The sequence below is a fragment of the Myotis nattereri genome (genome assembly GCF_964212035.1).
Source record: "Myotis nattereri genome assembly, chromosome: 9".
Classification (NCBI taxonomy): Eukaryota; Metazoa; Chordata; class Mammalia; order Chiroptera; family Vespertilionidae; genus Myotis; species Myotis nattereri.
The window spans coordinates 7542323-7561775 of record NC_138084.1 but is presented as its reverse complement, the minus strand read 5'-3'; the positions used below and the strand labels follow the sequence as shown (position 1 = coordinate 7561775).

The 19453-nt window shown below is 59.6% G+C and overlaps 1 protein-coding gene across 2 annotated transcripts; it reads right to left on the bottom strand.

Moving 5' to 3' along the window:
- Positions 1-2030: 2030 nt before the first annotated feature.
- CCND1 (cyclin D1) lies at positions 2031-13008 on the bottom strand. Of its 2 annotated transcripts, none has more exons than XM_081098496.1 (5): positions 12579-13008; positions 10871-11089; positions 10235-10394; positions 6731-6879; positions 2031-5083 (listed from the first exon to the last, which is right to left on the bottom strand). In XM_081098496.1, the coding sequence occupies exons 1-5, from the start codon at positions 12774-12776 to the stop codon at positions 4919-4921; spliced, it is 891 nt and encodes a 296-aa protein (XP_080954622.1). In that variant the 5' UTR covers positions 12777-13008; the 3' UTR covers positions 2031-4918. The 2 variants fall into 2 exon arrangements, with proteins under 2 accessions (XP_080954622.1, XP_080954623.1); XM_081098497.1 differs by having other exon boundaries at positions 10871-11086; positions 12579-13001.
- Positions 13009-19453: the final 6445 nt, after the last annotated feature.

Genomic DNA, 19453 nt, shown 5'->3' with positions numbered 1-19453 from the left:
CTGGGTCAGGCAGGGCCATCTCTTTCTCTAACTCACAAGGCATCTGGGTGACCTGTGGGACACTCGCGCCCTTTCCATTCAGCTCCCAGTTCTCAGTACCCTCTGTGTTTGCCAGGTTGGCACTGGGGGCAGAGAGCATCAGCGGGACGCCTGTCCTGAGGCTCACAACCCAGGGCACGTGGTGGGGTCTGGCAGGAGCCTGGAGAGGGAGCAGAGGGGAAGCTCCTTGGGCTCAGAAGTGGAGGCAGGAGGCATGGGCGGAAACAGGCTAGGGGAGGTGGAGGAGGGAGCCAGATGGGGAGTAAGGGGAGGGGCGGGGGAGAAGGGCCAGGTGTTAGGACCTTGGATGGAGCCAGAGGAGCCAGCAGCCCCAGGAGGGGTTAGCAGGGAGCTGGGTTGGGAGGCCGGACAGGCCCAGGTGAGGGCAGTGGGGCTGCAGCAGGGGCAATGAAGTCCCTAACAGTTCAGTTTTTATTTTCGCCACAGGCACGGGCCTTCACTGCCATCATATGAGTGTGCGCGGGCACCTGAGGGGCTGTGGGTGGCTTGAGAGGTCAGGGCCCGAGGCATCACCCAGAAGAAGAGCCTTCTAGACACCTCACATGGGGGCTTCCCAGAGGAGCCAGGGCTGTGGGGGACACGGGACCCCCTTGCTCGGCCCAGACCTCTGTGCTTGTAGTTGTGCAGCCCGTCGGGGGCTGTGTCCGGTTCCTGCCTCTGCCTTCCACTCTGTCCACCAGGCAGCCCTCACACACCCTCTGCACAGGGACCCTGAATCCCCATGCCTCGCAGCCCCCCCCCCCCAGGCATTCACCCGCGCAGGGCGCGCTCTTCCTCTTCCTTTCTCCCGGTTCCTGCTGGGACTCAACACTCAGACTACTGCCCCTCCCCCAGGACTGCTCCTCAACATGCCCTGGGCCCTGGTGGTGTCAGAGCCACTGCTCAGCCCCCTGTACACATGTGGAGGCCACAGATGTCCCTGGGCCCCCTGCATCGACATGCCTAGCTCGTCCCGGGCTGAGCCGCCACGATGGTGTGGACCCGGACCTGACCTTCAAGGCGCCTTCTCCGGACTTGACTGTCCCTTGGCCTCCTGCCACATGGGATCCCCTTTTGGAGCGCCCTGCAGGTTCCCGAGGCAGCCTGGCCTCATGTCTCCTCCCACCCAGCAATTCCAGCCCCTCCACACCACACCTCCTCCCAGAAGCCACAGTGCCCTGCCAGCCTCAGGGTGCCCACGGGGAGCCCCGAGGAGAGCCCTTCCGGGCAGGGCAGGGCAGTTCACACAGGCCGCAGTGAGTTGACAAGTAGTGACATCCTTGACAGGTAACCTGGGCTAGAGCTGTTCTCCAGCACTCACTGAATTATCTGACAGCCAGGGCACGGACACACAGGGGACCCCCACCTCCAGGAAGCTGGGACCAAGGCCTGCTGACACCCGCCCGGTGCGCGGACGCCGAGGTAGCTGCCACAGGTGTCCACCAGCCTCCCGGGCACCAGTCCGTGTGAACGGCCACCAGAATGCAGCCTGGACGCAGTGCTGTGCTCTCCAGGAGCCTGGGCCTCGGAACCGTGACTCACCGAGAGCAAACAGCCGTTTGCTCCAGGAGAGGGGTAATGAAGGCTGGACCTGTTTATTTTCCTATCTGCAGACAGCCCGGGAGGGCGAACTGGCGAAATGCAGCTGGAAGACGGTCTTGACCACCAGGTAGTCACGTCACCCGGCCAGAAGCAATGGCTTCCCTAAAGTCTTCTTGGGGCCCAAGTGCACCCCCCCCCCCAACCCCTGTGCTGTGAGCTTCACCCATTCCTGGGCCACTGGGGACGTTTCTGTTGTCACAACTGGGGAGGTGCCGTCATCTGGTGGGCAGAGGTGAAGGATGCGGCTACACACTCCACCGTGCACAGGGCAGCCCCCCACAACAGAGGACCTGGCACCCTGCCTGCCGGTCACCCCCAGCCCAGGAGCCCTCAGCACCAGGCTCTGTGCCCCTGGCTCCCCGCCTGCCCCAGGAAACAGGCACCACGGTGGGGTTTTTACTAATTTTATTTCTAGACTTTTCATGTTTGTCTTGTTTTCCGCTGGAAATGTGCTGGTTACATGTCCATGCTGGGAAACGCCGCGGTGTGCAACCACAACCACACACAGACCAAGTGCCCACCTGCCAGACCCTCACAGATTTGATGGCCACAGGACAGACTCCGCGGTGCTCCCGACCCGCCACTGGGACAGACCTAGGACGGGCCGTCCTCAAGGACCCGGTTTGGTTCAGACACAGATGCTGCAGCCAGAAGAGTTGAGGTAAGCGGAAGCTGGGGTCCTGCGGAGCGGGGCCTCGGAGCACACGGCCATCCCTTCGGGCAGGGCCCCCAAAGGTGCAGGCTCTTTTGGTTCGGCAGCATGCTAGGCAACTCGGGCGCACAGCACCACGGCTGGCTCCGGCGAGGTCCGCAGCCTCTGTAGCTAGCATCACGCGGCCCTGAACAGAGAGCACTGGGACGTGACAGCTTCCGCAGCCCGGAAACAGCGACTCCAGGGGCCGGGACCAGTCCAGGGCACGGCACCACCGCGGCACACAAGACATACTTGTTACAATAATAATAATAACGCAAGTTTCATAGCTATATGCAAACAACACAGCCGTAAAAGCTACTAGGATGGTCGATGCTAGGGCAGATGGAGAGTCCAGCGCCACGGGCGCAGGGAAGGACGCGGACGCGGACACTGGCTGGTCCTCAGACGCCGGGTGGCCGCCCGCACGCAACCCGGCGCCCGTCCCCACCAGGCCCGCCGGGGATCTCGTCTGAGTGTCTGTTTGCCGAAGCAGGAGGCCGCGGGGCCAGACAGGGGCCTGGCCGCTGGTCTACACATGGCTAAGTGAAGCATGAGGTATCATGGAACGGGAACCTTTTTGGAATAGAGCAGTAATCACATTACATCAAAATCGATCACATAAAAAAAAAAAAGTCTACCAAAAAGAAAAAGGCATCCGTAATACATTTTTCTATGAGAAAATTAAAACTAGAACATGGCAGTATATGACGTCGTAAAACAGAAAAACTGATCCTCCGATAGCAGCAAAACAATGTGAGAGAGACAAAGAAGCGTGGTGAGTCTGTTTCCAAACACGCTGGGAAGTCATCGATAGCAGCGAATAAGAAACGGGGTGCGCAGCCTGTCCCTCCGTGGTCCCGCCTGCCTCCCCTCCCGCACTTCCTCCCTCCCGTCCCCTCCCAGCACCAGGCTGGGCGCTCTCGCCTCCTCCCTCAACACGCACCACTTAGTCATTACTCCAAGGTCCACAGCCAAGATGTGCATTGTCTACTGGTTGCTAGCATTTCTTTAAAGGAGGGGTGGGGGTGAGATGATGCTCCAACAGCTCGATGCAGGGACCCTAACTCTCCTGTCCCCGATGCCTCTCAGATCGGCTCACGCCGGGGAACACCAGACAGGCTGGATCAACGTGTCTGTGTTTTGTTTTGTTTTTTTCCTGGGGACTTTCCCCCCTCCTCCTATAAAAGGACCTACCTTCTCTAAGCAGTATCGAGCCTGCCACAGAAAGGTAGCAGGCTGTGTGTCTGAGTCAAGGGGAGAGTGCATTACTTGAGAAATCATACTGGCCTTACGAACATCCTCTGCAATAAATACTCTTTTTAGCCTTAACTATAAATTACATATTTTAGTGTTAAAACCTTCCTAACCCTTAAACTACACGTCCTTTAGGCAAGCCTTTCAGGCTCCTACTTTCAAACACCAGTTGGCACCAAAGGATTCCTAAACTTGAACCTCTCTACGGGAAAAGGAACGTCACATCCTGGCAACGTGAGAACGCACACTCTCTCCTTGACTGGAACCTCGCCTTCCCCAACACCCCCTCGCGAACTCCGTGGCGACTTGCACGGGCCTTGCGATCCTGTCTGCGCACGCGCACGTGGCTATCCCAACCATTCCACTGGGAACCACCCCCCTCTCCGCCCATGAACAAGAGACCTTCCCCAGAACTGCCGGACCCAAAGTGCTTTGAAATGGAATGGGTTTAGAACATTGAGAAGGAGACAAAACAACCGGGCTGTGGGTTTCACCTGGATCTGAGCAGGCTGCAGGCCGGGCGGCCGACAGCGCCTCCTCCACAGGTAACTACAAAAATGCGAGGATTAAAAAAATAGAATCTGTGACGCTGCTATTTCGGCTTCTCCTGTAAGAGCGTACGCGCTGGCCGGCGCCCGACACCCGCTCAGGTGGCCGGTCCACGGGAAGAAAGGATTAGCACTCGGTGATGCTCAAATACACTACTCTACCCGACAGGTTACATCCGCCATGGACAAGGTGAAGAGGTTACGTACACGCCTACCTACGAAATAAACACGCACCAATGACTTATAAAGTGACTACATGCATGAGCAAGCGAGATACAGGATGCCTACAACCGCCTTAAAGCCGTGCTCCTCAGGAAAGCACAAGAATACACTTTTCTATCTAAAAACCCTCCTCTACTTTAAACATGGTTTGCTGAAATTTTTTTAGAACATTTTTATGCTTTTTTTTTGCTTTAAACACATCAATCAAATCTAAGCCCCCCTGCAGACTCGCTCCTTGTGTTAATGCCTACCCTTACAATGCAGACACAGTCCTACAAAACTAGTCGATTATGGGCTATAAAGTCCTCTATTTTTGTAGCACAACCCTCCCTCCCCCCTAGAGCTTGGGGTTATGCAACTACTATATTTTTCTTATTTTTTTTAACGACAGTTTTGGGTACTTTTTTTTTCTCTTGCTTAAGTCAGAGACAGAAAGGAGAAAGAGCAAAGGAAAAAAACAACAGAAGATGAAAGCTTTCCCTTCTGGCGTGGCCCGTCCGGGAGGGGCGCATCCAGCAAGGGAGCCCCCCGGGGCCGGCCCCTCCCTCCGCCAGCCCCCTCAGATGTCCACGTCGCGCACGTCAGTGGGTGTGCAGGCCAGGTCTACCTCCTCCTCCTCCTCTTCCTCCTCCTCCACGGCCTTGGGGTCCAGGCTCTGCTGGGCCTGGCGCAGGCTGGACTCCAGCAGGGCTTCGATCTGCTCCTGGCAGGCCCGGAGGCAGTCCTAGGGGGTAGCGGGCAGGGGGACAGGGCCTCAGGGGAAGGGCCCATCCCCAACACACCATAACCTGAATGGTGATTTAGCAGTGAGGCTGACCTGAAGTTGCTGCCCCGCCGCCCCCCAGGACGGACCCTCATGGGCCTGTGTCCAGCAGCTGCCAGCCTGAGGAGCCCACATGCCAGCCAGGCAGTGATGGCTCCACTCAGGACCAAGGACCACAGGGCTGCTGGCCATCGTGTGTGAATGGAGATGCGCCTGTCCCTGTGTGCCCAGCAGCAGGGCCCTGGCCTCTCGCTGAAATCCCACTGCCGGGCTCTGGTCTCTGGCCCCGCCGTTCCCACTGGCCCCGCCACTGTCCTTGGTGAATTCAGCCGTTCCATCCAGGGCAGGGAGGCCCTCTGAGCCCTGCTTTTGGACTTAACCTCTGCTGTCAGCCCCACGGTGGACCAGCCTTCGGTGGTGAGTGGCCATCAAAGGCATTAACTGTGCATGACTGTGCATGACGGTTGGGTGGCCTGGGACCCTTTATACGGTTCGGCCTGCATCCTGGATGCTGCACCGGCCTTGCGTAGTGCCCACCTGGACCGCAGCCCCCCTCTGCGATGAGCTGCCTTTGGTCCCTGAGGTCCAGCTTTGGAGAAAGGCAGACAACCCAGGTGGGCCCCCTCCCCCCCTTGGGGGTATCTCTGTCTTAGTTGAGCAGTGTCTGTCACTGCATAACCAGACGGACACATTTCAGCCTCAACTGATTCCCCGCCCGCCCGCTATTGGCGGCATTTCTAGTGAGCATGCTCCCCGCCCCCTCCCTTGGCCATTGGAGAGCGGAGAGTGAAGTGAGCGTGAGCGCCAAGAGGCAGAGGGGAGTCCATCTCTACAGACAAGAACGAACCCTCTGGGGACACAGGCTGGCAGCCTAGTGCCACTGGCCAGAGGACAGGCAGGTGTCTGTCTCACACCCTTCCTCTCCTTCCCTGAGTGGTACAGGTGAGATGACACCTGCCCGGGGGCCGGAGCCTCCCAAAAGCTCCGGGGTGGGCCACGGGAAGGCACCCCAAGCCAGACCTGGACTGGGGTCAGCGGTCACTCACTCCCACCAAACCACGCTGGTCTAACTTGGTAAAGGCCATAAACCTTGTAATGGTTATTTTAATTCTTTAAGGAAAGCAATAAAGTGGGAATAAAACAATGGCACTTTTAAAGACATCACCGCCGCCTCTGGCTCTAGCTGCAGCAGCAGCGCCCAGAGGGCCCACAGTCACCACCTCAGACCTCACGGGAGCCCTTTCACAGCAGCTGTTTACTGGCATCCACATTGTGGCCCAAAGTCGCCTGGGCCCACCGCACACCCATGAGGGTGTGCATCACTGCCGGCCGGCCCCTCTTCCCGGAGGCCTCAATGGCTCTGGAGGGCCTGTCTGCAAGTCCTGGGAGGTGCTTCTTCCAAAGGAGTCCCCAGGAGAGGTGGGTAAAGCTGGCGCTGTCAGCCTGTGCCTGGTCCTGTGCCCCCAGCCCGTCCTCCCGGGGGGCCTCGGCACTAGTCCAAGCATTCCCCTCTAATGAACTGTGGCTGCACACCCAGCACTGGGTATCCCATCCCCGGGACCAGCAGGTCCGCCCCTGCCCGTGCAGGAGGAGTGCCCGCTCACTTACTGGGTCGCACTTGATCACTTTGGAGAGGAATCGCGTGAGGCGGTGATAGGACAGGAAGCTGTTGGAGCTTCCCAGGTGCAGGCCTTGCGCTGCGGCCACCACGCTCCCAGCAGCCACCATGGAGGGCGGGTTGGAAATGAACTTCACATCTGCAGCAGAGGGAGAGGCAAGGGGCCGTGAGTGCGGACACGGCAGGATCCCCGTGATCCGTGCCCTTGTCAGGGCCTGTCCCAGCAAACAGCTGCCTGGGTGTTCACTCGAGGGTCTGGCTGAGGAAGTGTGGGAGTCCCTGCAACCCAGCTCTTCTTCCCACCCCGGCACAGAAAGGGCCCTGGGGCTCCGGATGTGCCTCAGGCGGGAGCTGGTGCCCTTCACTCACTAACGGAACCCTGGAGCGGCCCTGGCCAGTCCCACCGCCTGAAACCAACAGCAGAGACCTGGTCAGGGCACTTGGTGACAGCGAACACCCCACCTCGTCCTGTCAGCGCGAGCCTTTTGAACACGGAGCCCATTTACACAAGTGAAGGATGACGAGCCCGCCAGGGAGCAGAGGTGTTGCCTGTAAGTGACTGCACCGGCGCAGGGACGGAGACCTGCCATCCGCTAGAACAGTGGTTCCCAGCGTAGGGCACGCGCCCACAGGGGGGCGGTTCGAGAGTGAGTCAACAGTGAATTTTTTGCATTTCTTATGGCTCTAGGGGCCTCAGGCACAGTATATAAATATATATTGACATATGTATGCATTTCAGTTCTCTATGTTTTGAAACTTTATTTGCTATTTTTCCATATAATTTCATATTATAGTTAAGAATTTCTTAGTGATTTCTTCCTCAGGACTTCAACTGTCCTTTTGTTCTTTTACTTTTCTCTTTCATGGATGCCATGCTCCTTGGAAGCTTGTTTAGACCAAATTAATGGCCTTTTAGGCTTCCTCCACATGAATAGGAGTTCACTTTTTGAATTATAAGAATTTTATGTCGGGGGGGGGTGCATCAGGATTTGAGAGATGCTTAGGTGGGGCGTGGCCAAAAAAGGTTGGGAACCACTGCTCTAGGGTCTTCACCTGCACCGGTGGGTCGAGCCTCTCCCAGATCCAGGGGTGCCTCTCCCCGCCCTGCCAACCCTCAAACTTCCACCTGCGAGGCCCAACCCAGGCACAGCCGGAATCCTAAACCTGCGCTCGTCCCCACTTCATCTTCCCCCAGAGTCAGCTTGTTCCCGCCCCAAACTGTAGGGAAACTCTCTACCTGGTAGGGTGGGCCCCTGCCCTCCCCCTTCCCTGAGCTCCTAGAGCTGGGACTATCACAGAGGAGGGAGTCAGTACGGGCACCTAAGTAGCACCAGCTATGGCCAAGGCTGCCTTTTTGTCGCACCTGGATTATTGGTGGAGAGGGGGGACTGATTTCAGCATCTTAATGGGGGGATTGGGGGCCCTGAGCCTGGAGCCTGTGCTGGGTGTGGCATCTTCGCCATCATTGGCTCAGTGGATAGAAGGTCAGCCCATGGACTGAAGGGTCCCAGGTCGATTCTGGTCAAGGGCATGTACCCTGGTTGCAGGTTCCACGGCTGTGGTCAGAGTGCGTGCAGGAGGCAACCAATCGAGGTGTCTCCACACTGATGTCTCTCTGTCTCTCCCTCTCCCTTCCACTCTCTCTAAAAATCAATGGAAAAATATCCTCGGGTGAAGATTAACCAAAAATAAAAAAGAAGAAAAATAGGAAAGGCTCCAGTGCACATGCACGTACACGTTTAAGGAAAAGCTAGGCAGCCAGGCGGTGGCGTGTGCACACGTGCAGGGACTCAGGAAGCCGGGTCTCCGGGTGTAGGGAGAGCAGAGCCCCCCCCACCCCCATGGCACCTTTCAGTGGGGCCCTTGCTCACGCCCACCTCACATAACATGTTTGTTTTTGAGCTCAATGACGTCACTCCCATCTGAGAGGCCCCTTTGTGACTAAGGGCACAACTGCATCTCAGTCACCTCTAAACTGTGGGGGCACAGTCAGGACCAGGGCCCTGAGCGTCTTCCGAGGGACCTGGCTGGTTGCTGCTCCCTCTGGGGCCCCGCCCTGGAGTTAATGGTTGCAACAACCTGGGTCACCGCAGGTATCTGAGCAGAAGGCCCGGGTGCCTGCTGGGCCCCACGTGGGCAGCTAGGGAGCTGGACCAAAGCCAGTTTGCAGCCTGTGTGCCAGGATTGCTTCCCTCACTGCCAGCACTCACAGGCCACACACCCCGCTGTCCGGGGGATCTCGGGAGCGGGGGAACTCCAGGCTGCCCCAGCCATCCTGAGGGTAGGGTGTGCAAGAACCACTCCTCGTATTATCTCCAGGAAACTTGCTGTTTTTCCAAACAACTTTCAGCTCCATAAAAGGCTGTCTGAGAGTCTCTGGAGGCCCCTCCCGGTGGCTCCCCAGTGAGGGAGGCGGGACAGCCTGTGGAAGTTCCCCACCCCTGCCCAAGGGCCAGAGCTGGAGCGCCTGGAGAAGGGGCGCCCCAGTCCGGTCCATTCAAGTCAGCAGTGTCCTTGGCTTCTCCTCCTGGGTCCCCATGCCTCACTTGGAAGGACGCGGAGGGGGGTGGGAGGCCAGCACAATCTTCCCAACTCTCGCCTAACCCAGAAATACCAGCCACTAGAGCACCCAGACATCAGGAGGGTGCAAGGACTTGCCAGGCTGGGGGCTCTGCTTCTTGGGGGTGGGGAGGACACCAGAGGTCAGCCTCCCCCTTGGATAAAGTGTGGCCCTTAGGTTGCCCAGAGTAAGTCCCAAAGAGATGTGATGTCAGAAGTGGGATGGGGCCTGGAGCCTGGGGCCTGGGGCCTACGGTCAGGGTCTCCAGGGAGAACAGGAAGCAGTCCCAGGGGGTCAGGATCGGGGCTGGGGGAAGCTGGAGGCAATACTGTGTGTGTATGTGTGTGTGTGTGTGTCCACACTCGGTTTTGAAAGGCTGGCTGCCGCTGGGATCTGGGGCCAGGGCAGAGCCAGGGAAGGGAATGTTGCCCCCTGCCGTCAACCACAGCAGCAGGCTGCTCCAAAGCTCCTCCCAAGGCTCAGCTGAGGCGCCCCTAACAGGGCCTCAGGGAGGGCCAAGCTGGCGGCCCAGAGCACGTGGTGCAGGCACTGGCGGCCTGGGCTCCCCACCCCTGTAGGCGCCCCTGGCGGGTGGCCCAGCTTGGGAGAGGCCAGAAGGGGGCCCCAAAGCTCAGACTCCTTGAGGACATAGGAAAGGACTGGAGAGAGGTGGGGAGAGGCAGGCCGGGGGAGCAGAAACCAAGGCAGCTGGACACAGGCAGACCAGCCTCCCAACCCCAGGAGGACACCCCCCCGCCCCCCCCCCCCCCCCCGCCGCCTCACCTACAGTCCGAGCCCTCTGCTCAACAGAACAGGGGAAGAGGAGCACTTCTGAGAACAGAAGGGGCCTGGTGGGGAAACTGAGGCAGAAGACAAGAAGCCCCGCCCGGAGCACCCAGGGAGATCAGGCCGGCCGACCAGCTAGCCACCCTACCTGTGGCACAGAGGGCGACAAATGTCTGGGCGTGTTTGCGGATGATCTGCTTGTTGACCTCGGCCACCGGCATCTTGGAGAGGAAGTGTTCAATGAAATCGTGGGGGGTCATGGCCGCCAGGTTCCACTTGAGCTTGTTCACTAGCAGCAGCTCCATGTGCTGTGGGAATGGGTGACCAAACATGAAAAGTGCAGGGGAACTTTGGGGGTGTGGGGGGGGAGCGAGTGGGGCCGGGGTCTGGAGAGAAGTGATGGGGATCCAGGAAATGGGGGGCAACATGCAATCCCAGATCAAAAAAGCGAATGTGACCCGTGAAAAGACTCCTGCTCATTATTCAGATGACAGTTCACACGTGGCGACAGAAAAAGACCTCCCGCACCGAACACCCGCAAGACCTTGTCCTTAGCGCGCGCTGCCCATGCTGTGGACGCTAGAGGGCGCGCACCGTCCACTTTTCGGCCGCGCTAGGGATTCAGCCGCGTTGGGAGTGGAAGCAAAAGTGAGGCGGGGCGGCGGGGATGGGGGGCGGCGGGGTTGCGCTCGCTCCTGGAAGGGGCCCGGTAGTAGGGTCTCCCGTCCTTCCTCCCATCCCGGGGTCCTTTGGCCAACGGGGTGTCGGGCGGCAGTGGGGTTACCAGCAGCTCCTCGGGCTGGATGGAGTTGTCGGTGTAGATGCACAACTTCTCCGCCGTCAGGGGGATGGTCTCCTTCATCTTCGAGGCCACGAACATGCAGGTGGCCCCCAGCAGCTGCAGGCGGCCCTTCTTCACGGGCTCCAGCGACAGAAAGCGGTCCAGGTAGTTCATCGCCAGCGGGAACACCTCCTCCTCGCACTTCTGCTCCTCGCAGACCTGCTGGGGTGCCGGGTCCGTGACTGCCCCGCCGGGCCCCCCTTGCGGAACCCCGCGCCCCCCACCCAGCTCGTGGGTCTCCGAGCGCACGGAGGGTCGGGGAGGGGGCGGCATGCGCTTCCGTTGATGCGCTACCTCCCCCGAGTGTCCCCCATACCCACCTACTGAAACTGAAAGGGAAAGCCCAGAAGCTGGCTCGGCGAGCGGGAGCGGGAGCGGGCACGGCTGGGCGGCGTGCCCTGTGCGCGGGCTGCCGGCCCTGGGGACCCTGGCCCGGGTGGGTGCTAGGGGGCCCGCCTGGGCCAGGGTCGCATCAAATGGGGTGTGGGGCCGGGGGGCTGGGCGCCACGCTCGCAGCGCCTGCGAGACACAAAGGTGGCGTCCCCGGCTGCCGCGCCGCATTTCCCCAGACGTCATCTTTTCAAAAAATATTTAAAAATATAAAAAAAATACCTGGGTACATAAAAAACCCCTGAAAATGACCACTGAGCGGCCCTCTACCCGAGCCGGGGGTCTGGAGCTCGTTGCAGGCTCCGGGGAGATCCCCAGGAATTCAAAATCAGGGTCCCCCCCATCCCTGGGCGCGGGCACCGTTTCTCTCGCGCAAGGGCACCACGCCGCACTTTCAAAAATTATTTAAAAATACTTGTGAGTTCCTCAGGCGCCCACTGAAAGTCTGAAAATGTGACCCGAGCCTCTGGCTCGCTCCAGACAGATCACCCAAGCGGAGACCCCTGCAGACGGGGGTCAATCCTCAGAGCCTTGGGGGCCACGCGACCTTGCAGCCGGGTGTGCTCGCTGGCTCAGGCTAGCCGTGCAGGGCACCCCGGGACTTGCTGCTTGAACAAAGAGCCCCCCTTCTCGAGTGGGGTCCCCCCAAAATGCCCGTGCTCGGTCCCCGCATCCCTCCAACCAGTTCTTCGCAACCGTTTGGCCCCTAGCCGCGGCTCCAGCGCCTCGCCGGCTGTCCCCCTCCCCCACCCTGCCCCCAATTATTAATAAACTTTAGCTTTGCAATAAAAGAACAAAGATGGCGCATAATACTGGCATGAGCGGCCCTTGCATACGTGTCCACGGATATTAATTTAAAAGTCAAATATGTGCCCCCTTCCCCATGAAGCTGGTGGCTCCGCGGCTGGGAGAGGAGGCGCAGCGGGGCTCGGGCGCAGGCGGGGGGGCCACAAAGGGCGCCCAGCCTGTGCGCCCGCACCCTCTAGCCAACTGGGGTGCGCCTGGCACTGGTCTTCCCCATGGGACCCCTCGCCGGCTGCTCCCCTCCCCCCAGGAAAAGGTATTTCTAACGCCCCCACTCCTTCCTAGTTAAAAAAAAAAAATACCCACAACATCTTTATATTTTGAAAATACGATTCCTAGCAGCAACCCCGGCAAACTTCCAAGTTAGAGTGGGAGAAAAGGGAAGACTCGTGGCAAAGAAATGTGGGTGTGGGCAACAAGCTGCAGGGGTCTTAAGGGAGCCGCCCGAGCCCCGCACCTCCAGCATCCAGGTGGCCACGATCTTCCGCATGGATGGCAGGATCTCCTTCTGCACACACTTGAAGTAGGACACAGAGGGCGCGCAGGTCTCCTCTGCCTTGAGCATGGCCCGGAGCACCCGGTCGTTCAGGAGGTTGGCATCGGGGTACGCCCGGCGGATGGTGTCCACCTCGCAGCACAGGAGCTGGTGTGCCATGGCTGGGGCTCTACTGGGTGGTCTGGGGCGGGAGGTGGGTCGAGGGATCGGTCTGCGCTCGGCTCTGGCTTCTGCGCCCCGCGCTCCTTCGAGCTCTTCTGCCCTTTGCCGGAGCGCGCGGACGCTGCTGCTCGCTGCTACTGCGCCGACAGCCCTCTGGAGGCTCCAGGACTTTGCAACTTCCAACAAAACTCCCCTATAGTCGGTGTGACGTTACTGTTGTTCAGAGATCAAAGCCGCGCAGAGAATGGGAGGGGGGGGCGGGGGCGGGCTCAGGGGGAGGGGGCGCGGGCGCGGAGCGTCGGGGAGCGGCGAGGGGCTGAGTCCCGCAGCCGAGTGGCCCCCGAAGCCCGGTTTTCATAGAAATGCAAATCGCCCCGAGGCAGCCTTTCTCCCCGCCGGGGAAGAGGGGTGCAGGGGGGGCTGTTCTCCCGGAGTGGGTCCCCTGGGATTCGGGGGTGGGGTGGGGTGGAGGTGGTTCTGCAGAGGGGGACAACTAGGAGGGGCGGGCAGGCCACACGCAGCCGGGGGTGGGGGCTGGGGGGTGGGGGGCGGGAGGGAGACCACATGGAAGGGGGCTTCTGGGGCTTGGCGACACCCTATATCCGTGCCGGGAGAATGGGCGCACTTCCGAGAACGCCACGAGGCACCCACGGGTGGAGAGGCGGCCAAGGAATCTCAGCGCCTACATCTTCTTTCATTTTCATTAACACGTGTAAATTTCAGGAACCATTTAACATGCAGCGACACCGGTAGAGCCCCACAGCCCTGCTGCAGGGTTCATTCCGGTGCGCAGGGGGGTCATTGCCCGGGGGGGGGGGCACTAAATGTTTAAGAGATTTCAGCCTAGCATGCGCTCGCTCGAAAAATAAAATAAAATAAAATAAATGCCCGAAAATTCCAGCAGCAGCCCAAGATGGTGGCCGGCATTTCCTTCATCCTGTCGTCCTCGCCCGGGGGATCTGCGGGTTGTCTTCCTACCTTGGCCAAGTCCATCCTTGCGGGGGTCCCCAAAACCCACCCCACCCCTCCGGGCAATTTAACTGCTAGAAAAACACCCTTTATAGAAGGCAGCAAAACAGTGGTCTCTGTCCTGCTCATTTTAAAATTAAGAAGTGAAATAAATGACTGGAAATATTAGTGGCTTCTCTGTCTGGGACAAGACCACCGGAAGCTCCCTAACTGGTTCTGTTGGGGTGTGGACTCTCTTCACCTTCATCATCTGCGCTGGGACTGCATTCCCGAGCCTGAGGGGATGGCAGCGGCTAACAAAAATAACAATTATCAGTTAAGGAACTGGGTGTACTGACCTGATGGTTTTTTAACAAAAATCTACACATGTTCGTGGGTCTAGGAGAGAGTCCCCAATATTTTCACAAATTTAAGATATATAAAAGAACACATAAAGTGTTTTATTATTAGATACCATCTTTGTAGTGTTCTGTGTTGTTGTTTTTTTTTAAACATAGGGACATTTTACCAAATCTTTACATTTTGCAAAGTTTTACACTACCTGCCCCAAATTAAGAAAACTGTTCATTTACTTCCCTGTCATCAAACCACTGTATCCCCTAACAGTAAAGGCTCAAAGAAAAAGGACAAAAAAGACCCCTCCCCTTTGCAAGGGGGGACACACCAAGGCAAGACACCCCCTCTTTGGGAACCGATTCGTCCCGCGCTCCCCTCCCCCCGCCGGGAATTAGGGTTACAAATCTCCGGGTGCAGGATGGCAATTACCCCCGGGCTCACGCCTCGGGAGCTGTGGGTGGCCCGAGCAGGGAGCACCCACCGCGTGTCGCTGCGGCACCCACGCTCGCGTTTGCTCGGGGCACTCAGGAGCCTCGCAGCATCAGCCTGCGCACGAGGGCGGCCGGGCGGCTTTTTCATTCATAAAATTCCGACCCGGTGGCCGCCGGGGTGATTTATGAGGCTGCGCGCTATCACCAGGCGGCTCCTGTCCCGGGGACCTGGGGGTCCGAGCCCCGCGTGCACCCCTGGTCGGCCCGAGGCGGGTCAGCGACGGTCGGGGCAGCGGGGCATAAAGAGGTTCGGCCAAACGGGCTCCGGGTCCTTGAGGGAGCTCCCCCCACCCCCAGCCCGGGAGGCAGAGGAAACTGGAATTAGCATGAGCCAATGGGGGTGCGGCGCTGTTACTAGGCGGGGCCAGGCAGATCTCAACAAGGAACTCCGCTGAGTTCCCCGCTCAGTGACGGGCGCAAAAGTGCAAGCCCGGCCAGTGAGCGTGAAGAGCCGTCCAGGAACCCGTGGGGGAGGCGCTGGAATTTGGGGCCAGGCGGGGAGCGCCTGCCGCCCAACCCCCCACCGGGGAGCTCAGATCTGCGTTCCCCAGAACTCCCGAGGGGGCCCCAAACCGGGGGCCCTTGAGGGCTGCTCCTTCTAGGAGAGCAGAGGATGCATTTGTCTTATTTTAACATTTTTTTTTCTAAGAGAAAAGTAACTTTAAAAAACTTTACTGTTGTAGTTTAATTTTGCATTGCAAAAAAAAAAAAAAAAAAAACACCAAAAAAAAACCCCAACCCACCACGAAGCAGGATCTGCGAATTCTGGGCTCATTTAAAGTGCTCCGCTCTCATTTCTTGGTAGCCATTTGTAGACAAAGGGCCGGCGGCCCAATCGGCAGGGGAACCACGTTGGTTCGAAAGGAAATCTAAAAGTAACTTAAATCACCTTCCGCTCTCCTCGGCCCCTGGCCCCCAACCCGGGTGGCCGCGGAGGGCGGAGAGCTGGCCTCCGGAGGGCGGGTTCCGCAGCCAGCGCGTTTGCCTCCGTCCCTGGCTGTGGGAACCTCCATTCACCGCGGGGCCAGGGAGCGCGTTCATTCAGGATCCGGCGCCCGGCGCCGACCTCGGGAAGCACCGCGGCTGCGCGCCGCTCCGCTCCGCCGGGGGCTCTGGGGAGGGGGTGCGGGGCCCAGTGGAGATCTCCCACGGGTGTCGACCTCCGGCTCCCGCCTTTTCCCGAGAGGACCGGGGCGGCGGGAGGGGTGTACCCAGGTGGGGGCACCTGCCGCCGCATACCTGGCGGCGACTTGAAAGGACTTGGCTCCAGTTCCGCGAGTTTTTCATTGTTAAGCCCTTAAGTAGCCCTAGAAAAAACGCTTCCGAATGAGGGCTGCGGAGTTCCGGGGGTGCCCGGGCTCCCCTTCCTCCAGGCTGTTGGCTTTGGGGGCACGCATGGCGGCCCACGTGCTGCGGTAGCTCCGCTGGGGCCGCGCAGTGCGGACCGGGGCGCCCCGAAGCTGCGGCCTCTGCCCCAGGCGCTTACCTGGAACAGTCACAAGCTGGGCACCGGGGCAGCCGCACCCCCCACCCCCCGCCCCCTGACTTGCGTTTCTATCCCTGATCAATGAGTTTCAGCCGCACACAGACTAACCCGTCCTCCGAACCCCAGTCGCAGGAATGGCAGGATGCGGGATGGGGACACCCCTTGCCCCCTCTGAAGTCTCCGGCGAGGTGTGCGTGGATGTGAAAAGCAAACCCCAAGGTGTGGGAGGAGGCTGGCTCCCCTGCCTCTGGGGTCCCCAGGGAGAAGGTGCGCTTTTGGAGGTGAGAAGAGATTCTAGCTCCTTGATCTTTGCCCCTCAAAACGCATCGCCTGATACCCGAGCAACATGAAACCCCAAGTCCACTGGGCATTTCCCGGCCTCTTGGCTCAGGCCCTGGCCGGCCGCTGACCACGTGTCGTGTCGTGGGCGCCCAGACCGAGATGCGAACCACCTCCAACTACGGCAGATCCGGCGGGGGGTGGGGGTAATGACCCAGGAAGCCGTGTCCTCGCCCACCCACCGGGGCTGAGCAGACCCCGCCTCGGACCAAGGCGCAGGGAACCGCTTCGGGGACTCGCGGGGGGGGGGGGGGGGCGGGAAAGGTGCGGGACGGGACCTTCCGCAGGACGACCGGTTCTAAACCTCCTCGACGCCTGCGGCGAGCCCACCCCTCCCACGAAGGACTGGAGGCCCCTGCCCTCGCCTCTAGGACTTGTCGCTTGGCCCCCATCCTCGCTTTTTATGGGAGACTGCGGGGAGGACCCCGGATCCTTTGCCTTCCGGTCAGCTTTGTTCTGCCCCTGGAGAGTTTCCTTCCTCCGCCATGGTTCTGGGGGTGGGTGGGTGGCGGGGATCCTCTGGGTTCTGGGGCTCTGGACACTTGCCAGATCGGGCGGTGGAGGGGCTTTTTAGGTGAGCGAAGAGGGGTCCCACACCTAACGCCCTGCACCCCTCCCTCCCTGTGGTTCCCCCGGCCTAACGCTGTCGGGCCTGGTGGCAGGACACAGGTTTGGACCCACCGGGGAGTTCTGGGCGCGTGGGGTTTGCGGGGTTGAATGGGCTGCTGTCCGTCCCTAAGCCTCGCCGCCCGCCCGGTGCTCTTTTGGGGCTCGACCTGCCCTGGCGGGCCTGGGTGACCGGGCCTGGCGCGGGGGTGCGGCTGGGCTGGGAAGGCGGGAGCGCACGCTGCAGGCACCCAGGCCTTGGCTCGGAGCAGCGCGGGCTGCGCCCCGCATTCCACGCATTCCCGCGCGGCCTCGGTTCTGCCGCCACGTGGTTGCTCCGCGCGCCGCCGCTACCGTAAGGCTTGGAGAAGGCGCGCACTCGCGGCGCCGGAGCGCGACGGACCTCCCAGCAGGCAGGGCGGCCGCAGGGCCCAGCCAGCGGAGTGCCCGCCGGCCCTCTCCCAGAGTATAGACCGGGGCGGCTTTCTTACGTAACAAGGAGAGTAGTACCGCTGAGGCCATGACATGTCTCTTTGTCAAGACAGGCGGGAAGGGTGCTCAGGCCCCACTGCTGTCCGGAATAGGGTGACTGTCCATCTGGAGAACGTGACCGAACCGGACCCGTGACCATTATGACTTCCCAGCTGTGACAGGGCAGGAGAGGAGCTGCAGCTGTCTTATCGTTTCTTTCTCTTTTCTTTACTAATCAAGATCAATCCGTGTCTCGGTCCAATGGTGTGCTTGGGGTGCGGAATGCATGGGGGTGCTTAGCGCAAAGGAAAATATCTGCTAGCCACCATAACTGAGAAAAAGTCCTGCAGGTTCCTTCCTCAGAGGGTGTTCCGAGCACCTGACCTTAACTAGCAGGATGCCTGCGCTGTGCCTCCCGGGGCCCACCCTGACCCCCCAGGCTTGGCTGGGTGAATGGCATTCTGAACGCCCTCCTGACACTGCCACCTCTCGGAATCCTGGCTCCGACAGAGTGCTGGCCGACCTCCCGTGGAGGCGGGCATGGGGATGTGGACAGAAAAGGCTGGTGACCAGCCCATCATGGTGACAGCCCTCCCGCCTGCGCCAGTGGTGTAAGGGAGCTGGCCCCTTTGCTCTGAACTCCTGCAGGTTTGGAGAAAAAGCCTTTACTCATGTCCCCGTCCTCAGTTCCTCATTTCTCCTGCCAGGTGATCCTCCCTCCGCCAGGAAGCCTGTCACTGTCAACACTTAATCTTCAGAACTTAATCTCCATGGGTGAGGGAACTGAGGCACAGTCACCTGGTCCAGAGTCACGGCCTTGGCAGCCGTGATGAGCTGACTGTCAGACCCGCATCCTGATGGTTGGGCTGTGCCTCCCTCTGTGTCATGGCTCCTTCCAAGCTGATCAGGATAATCACCTCCCTTTTCAAGAACTCGTAAAAGCAAGCCACTGCCTCCAGCTGCCAGGGTGCTTGCAGCCACACTTGGGAGACTGCACAAGAGCGTCACACATAGGCCCACCTCTGCCGCAGCGTGCAGCCTGGGCAGAGCTCTGGCCCCATCTGTAAGAGGGGTGTGACTGTGCTCATCCCAAGGCCGAGGAGAAGAGTAATTAATTAAGGTAATAGGTGTGAAGCCTTAGCCTGTGTCTGACACAAGAAAAAGGTCTAATTTTGACTCACTCACATCGGACAGCTATTGTATTGGCTGTTGTCATTCCTTTATTTGACCGTCCAAGGGAAAAGGTCAGGCTCCTGACTAGTTAGGTATTGCATGTGTTAAGAACTCCTGTGGCGCACCAGTGTGCCGTGGCACACCGGTTGAAAATGGCTGCCCCAGAGGTAGGGAGAGGGAGAAAGATTAATTGCATCTAATGGGCGATTCAATCCTTATAGGTGCTAAGGACTTGGTTTGTTGGGCATTTAGGGGCAGACGGACAGGGCCCAGACTCGACTGCGTTATGGTCTCTGTTGTCTCGGGGTTTCCCACTGGAGAGCTGGGAAGTCATGCATGGGGGGAAATATTTTTTTCAAATGATGGTTCCTGGCCAAATCGGCAGGTGCCTTCTGCAGGTCCCCGTCTTGCTCACTGCTTTGCAGAAGCAGAAGTCGTGAGCAGGACGGCCGCCAGCAGAATCCCGAGGAGGCGCACAGAGAAGCCTTCACCCGAGAATGAGGAGGGGTGGAAACTGACAGGTACGGGCGGAGGCGGCGAGGAGGTGGACAGCCTAGCGAGCAGCGGCTTCGAAGCATTTTTAGGGTTTGAAGTACGAAGCACTGGGGAGGGTGGGCTCTGGAACTGCAGCCTGGACCCCCAGCTCAGCACCTGCTCTGCGTGTGGCCGACCCCTCTCCAGCCTCAGCCTCCTCGCCTGTCAGGTGGAGACGATGAGACCGAGCTCACGGGTCTTCACGGAGATGAAACGGCTTGGCGAAGGTTAAGTCCCGCACAGAGGAAGTCCTGCGTGTTAGCAAAGAG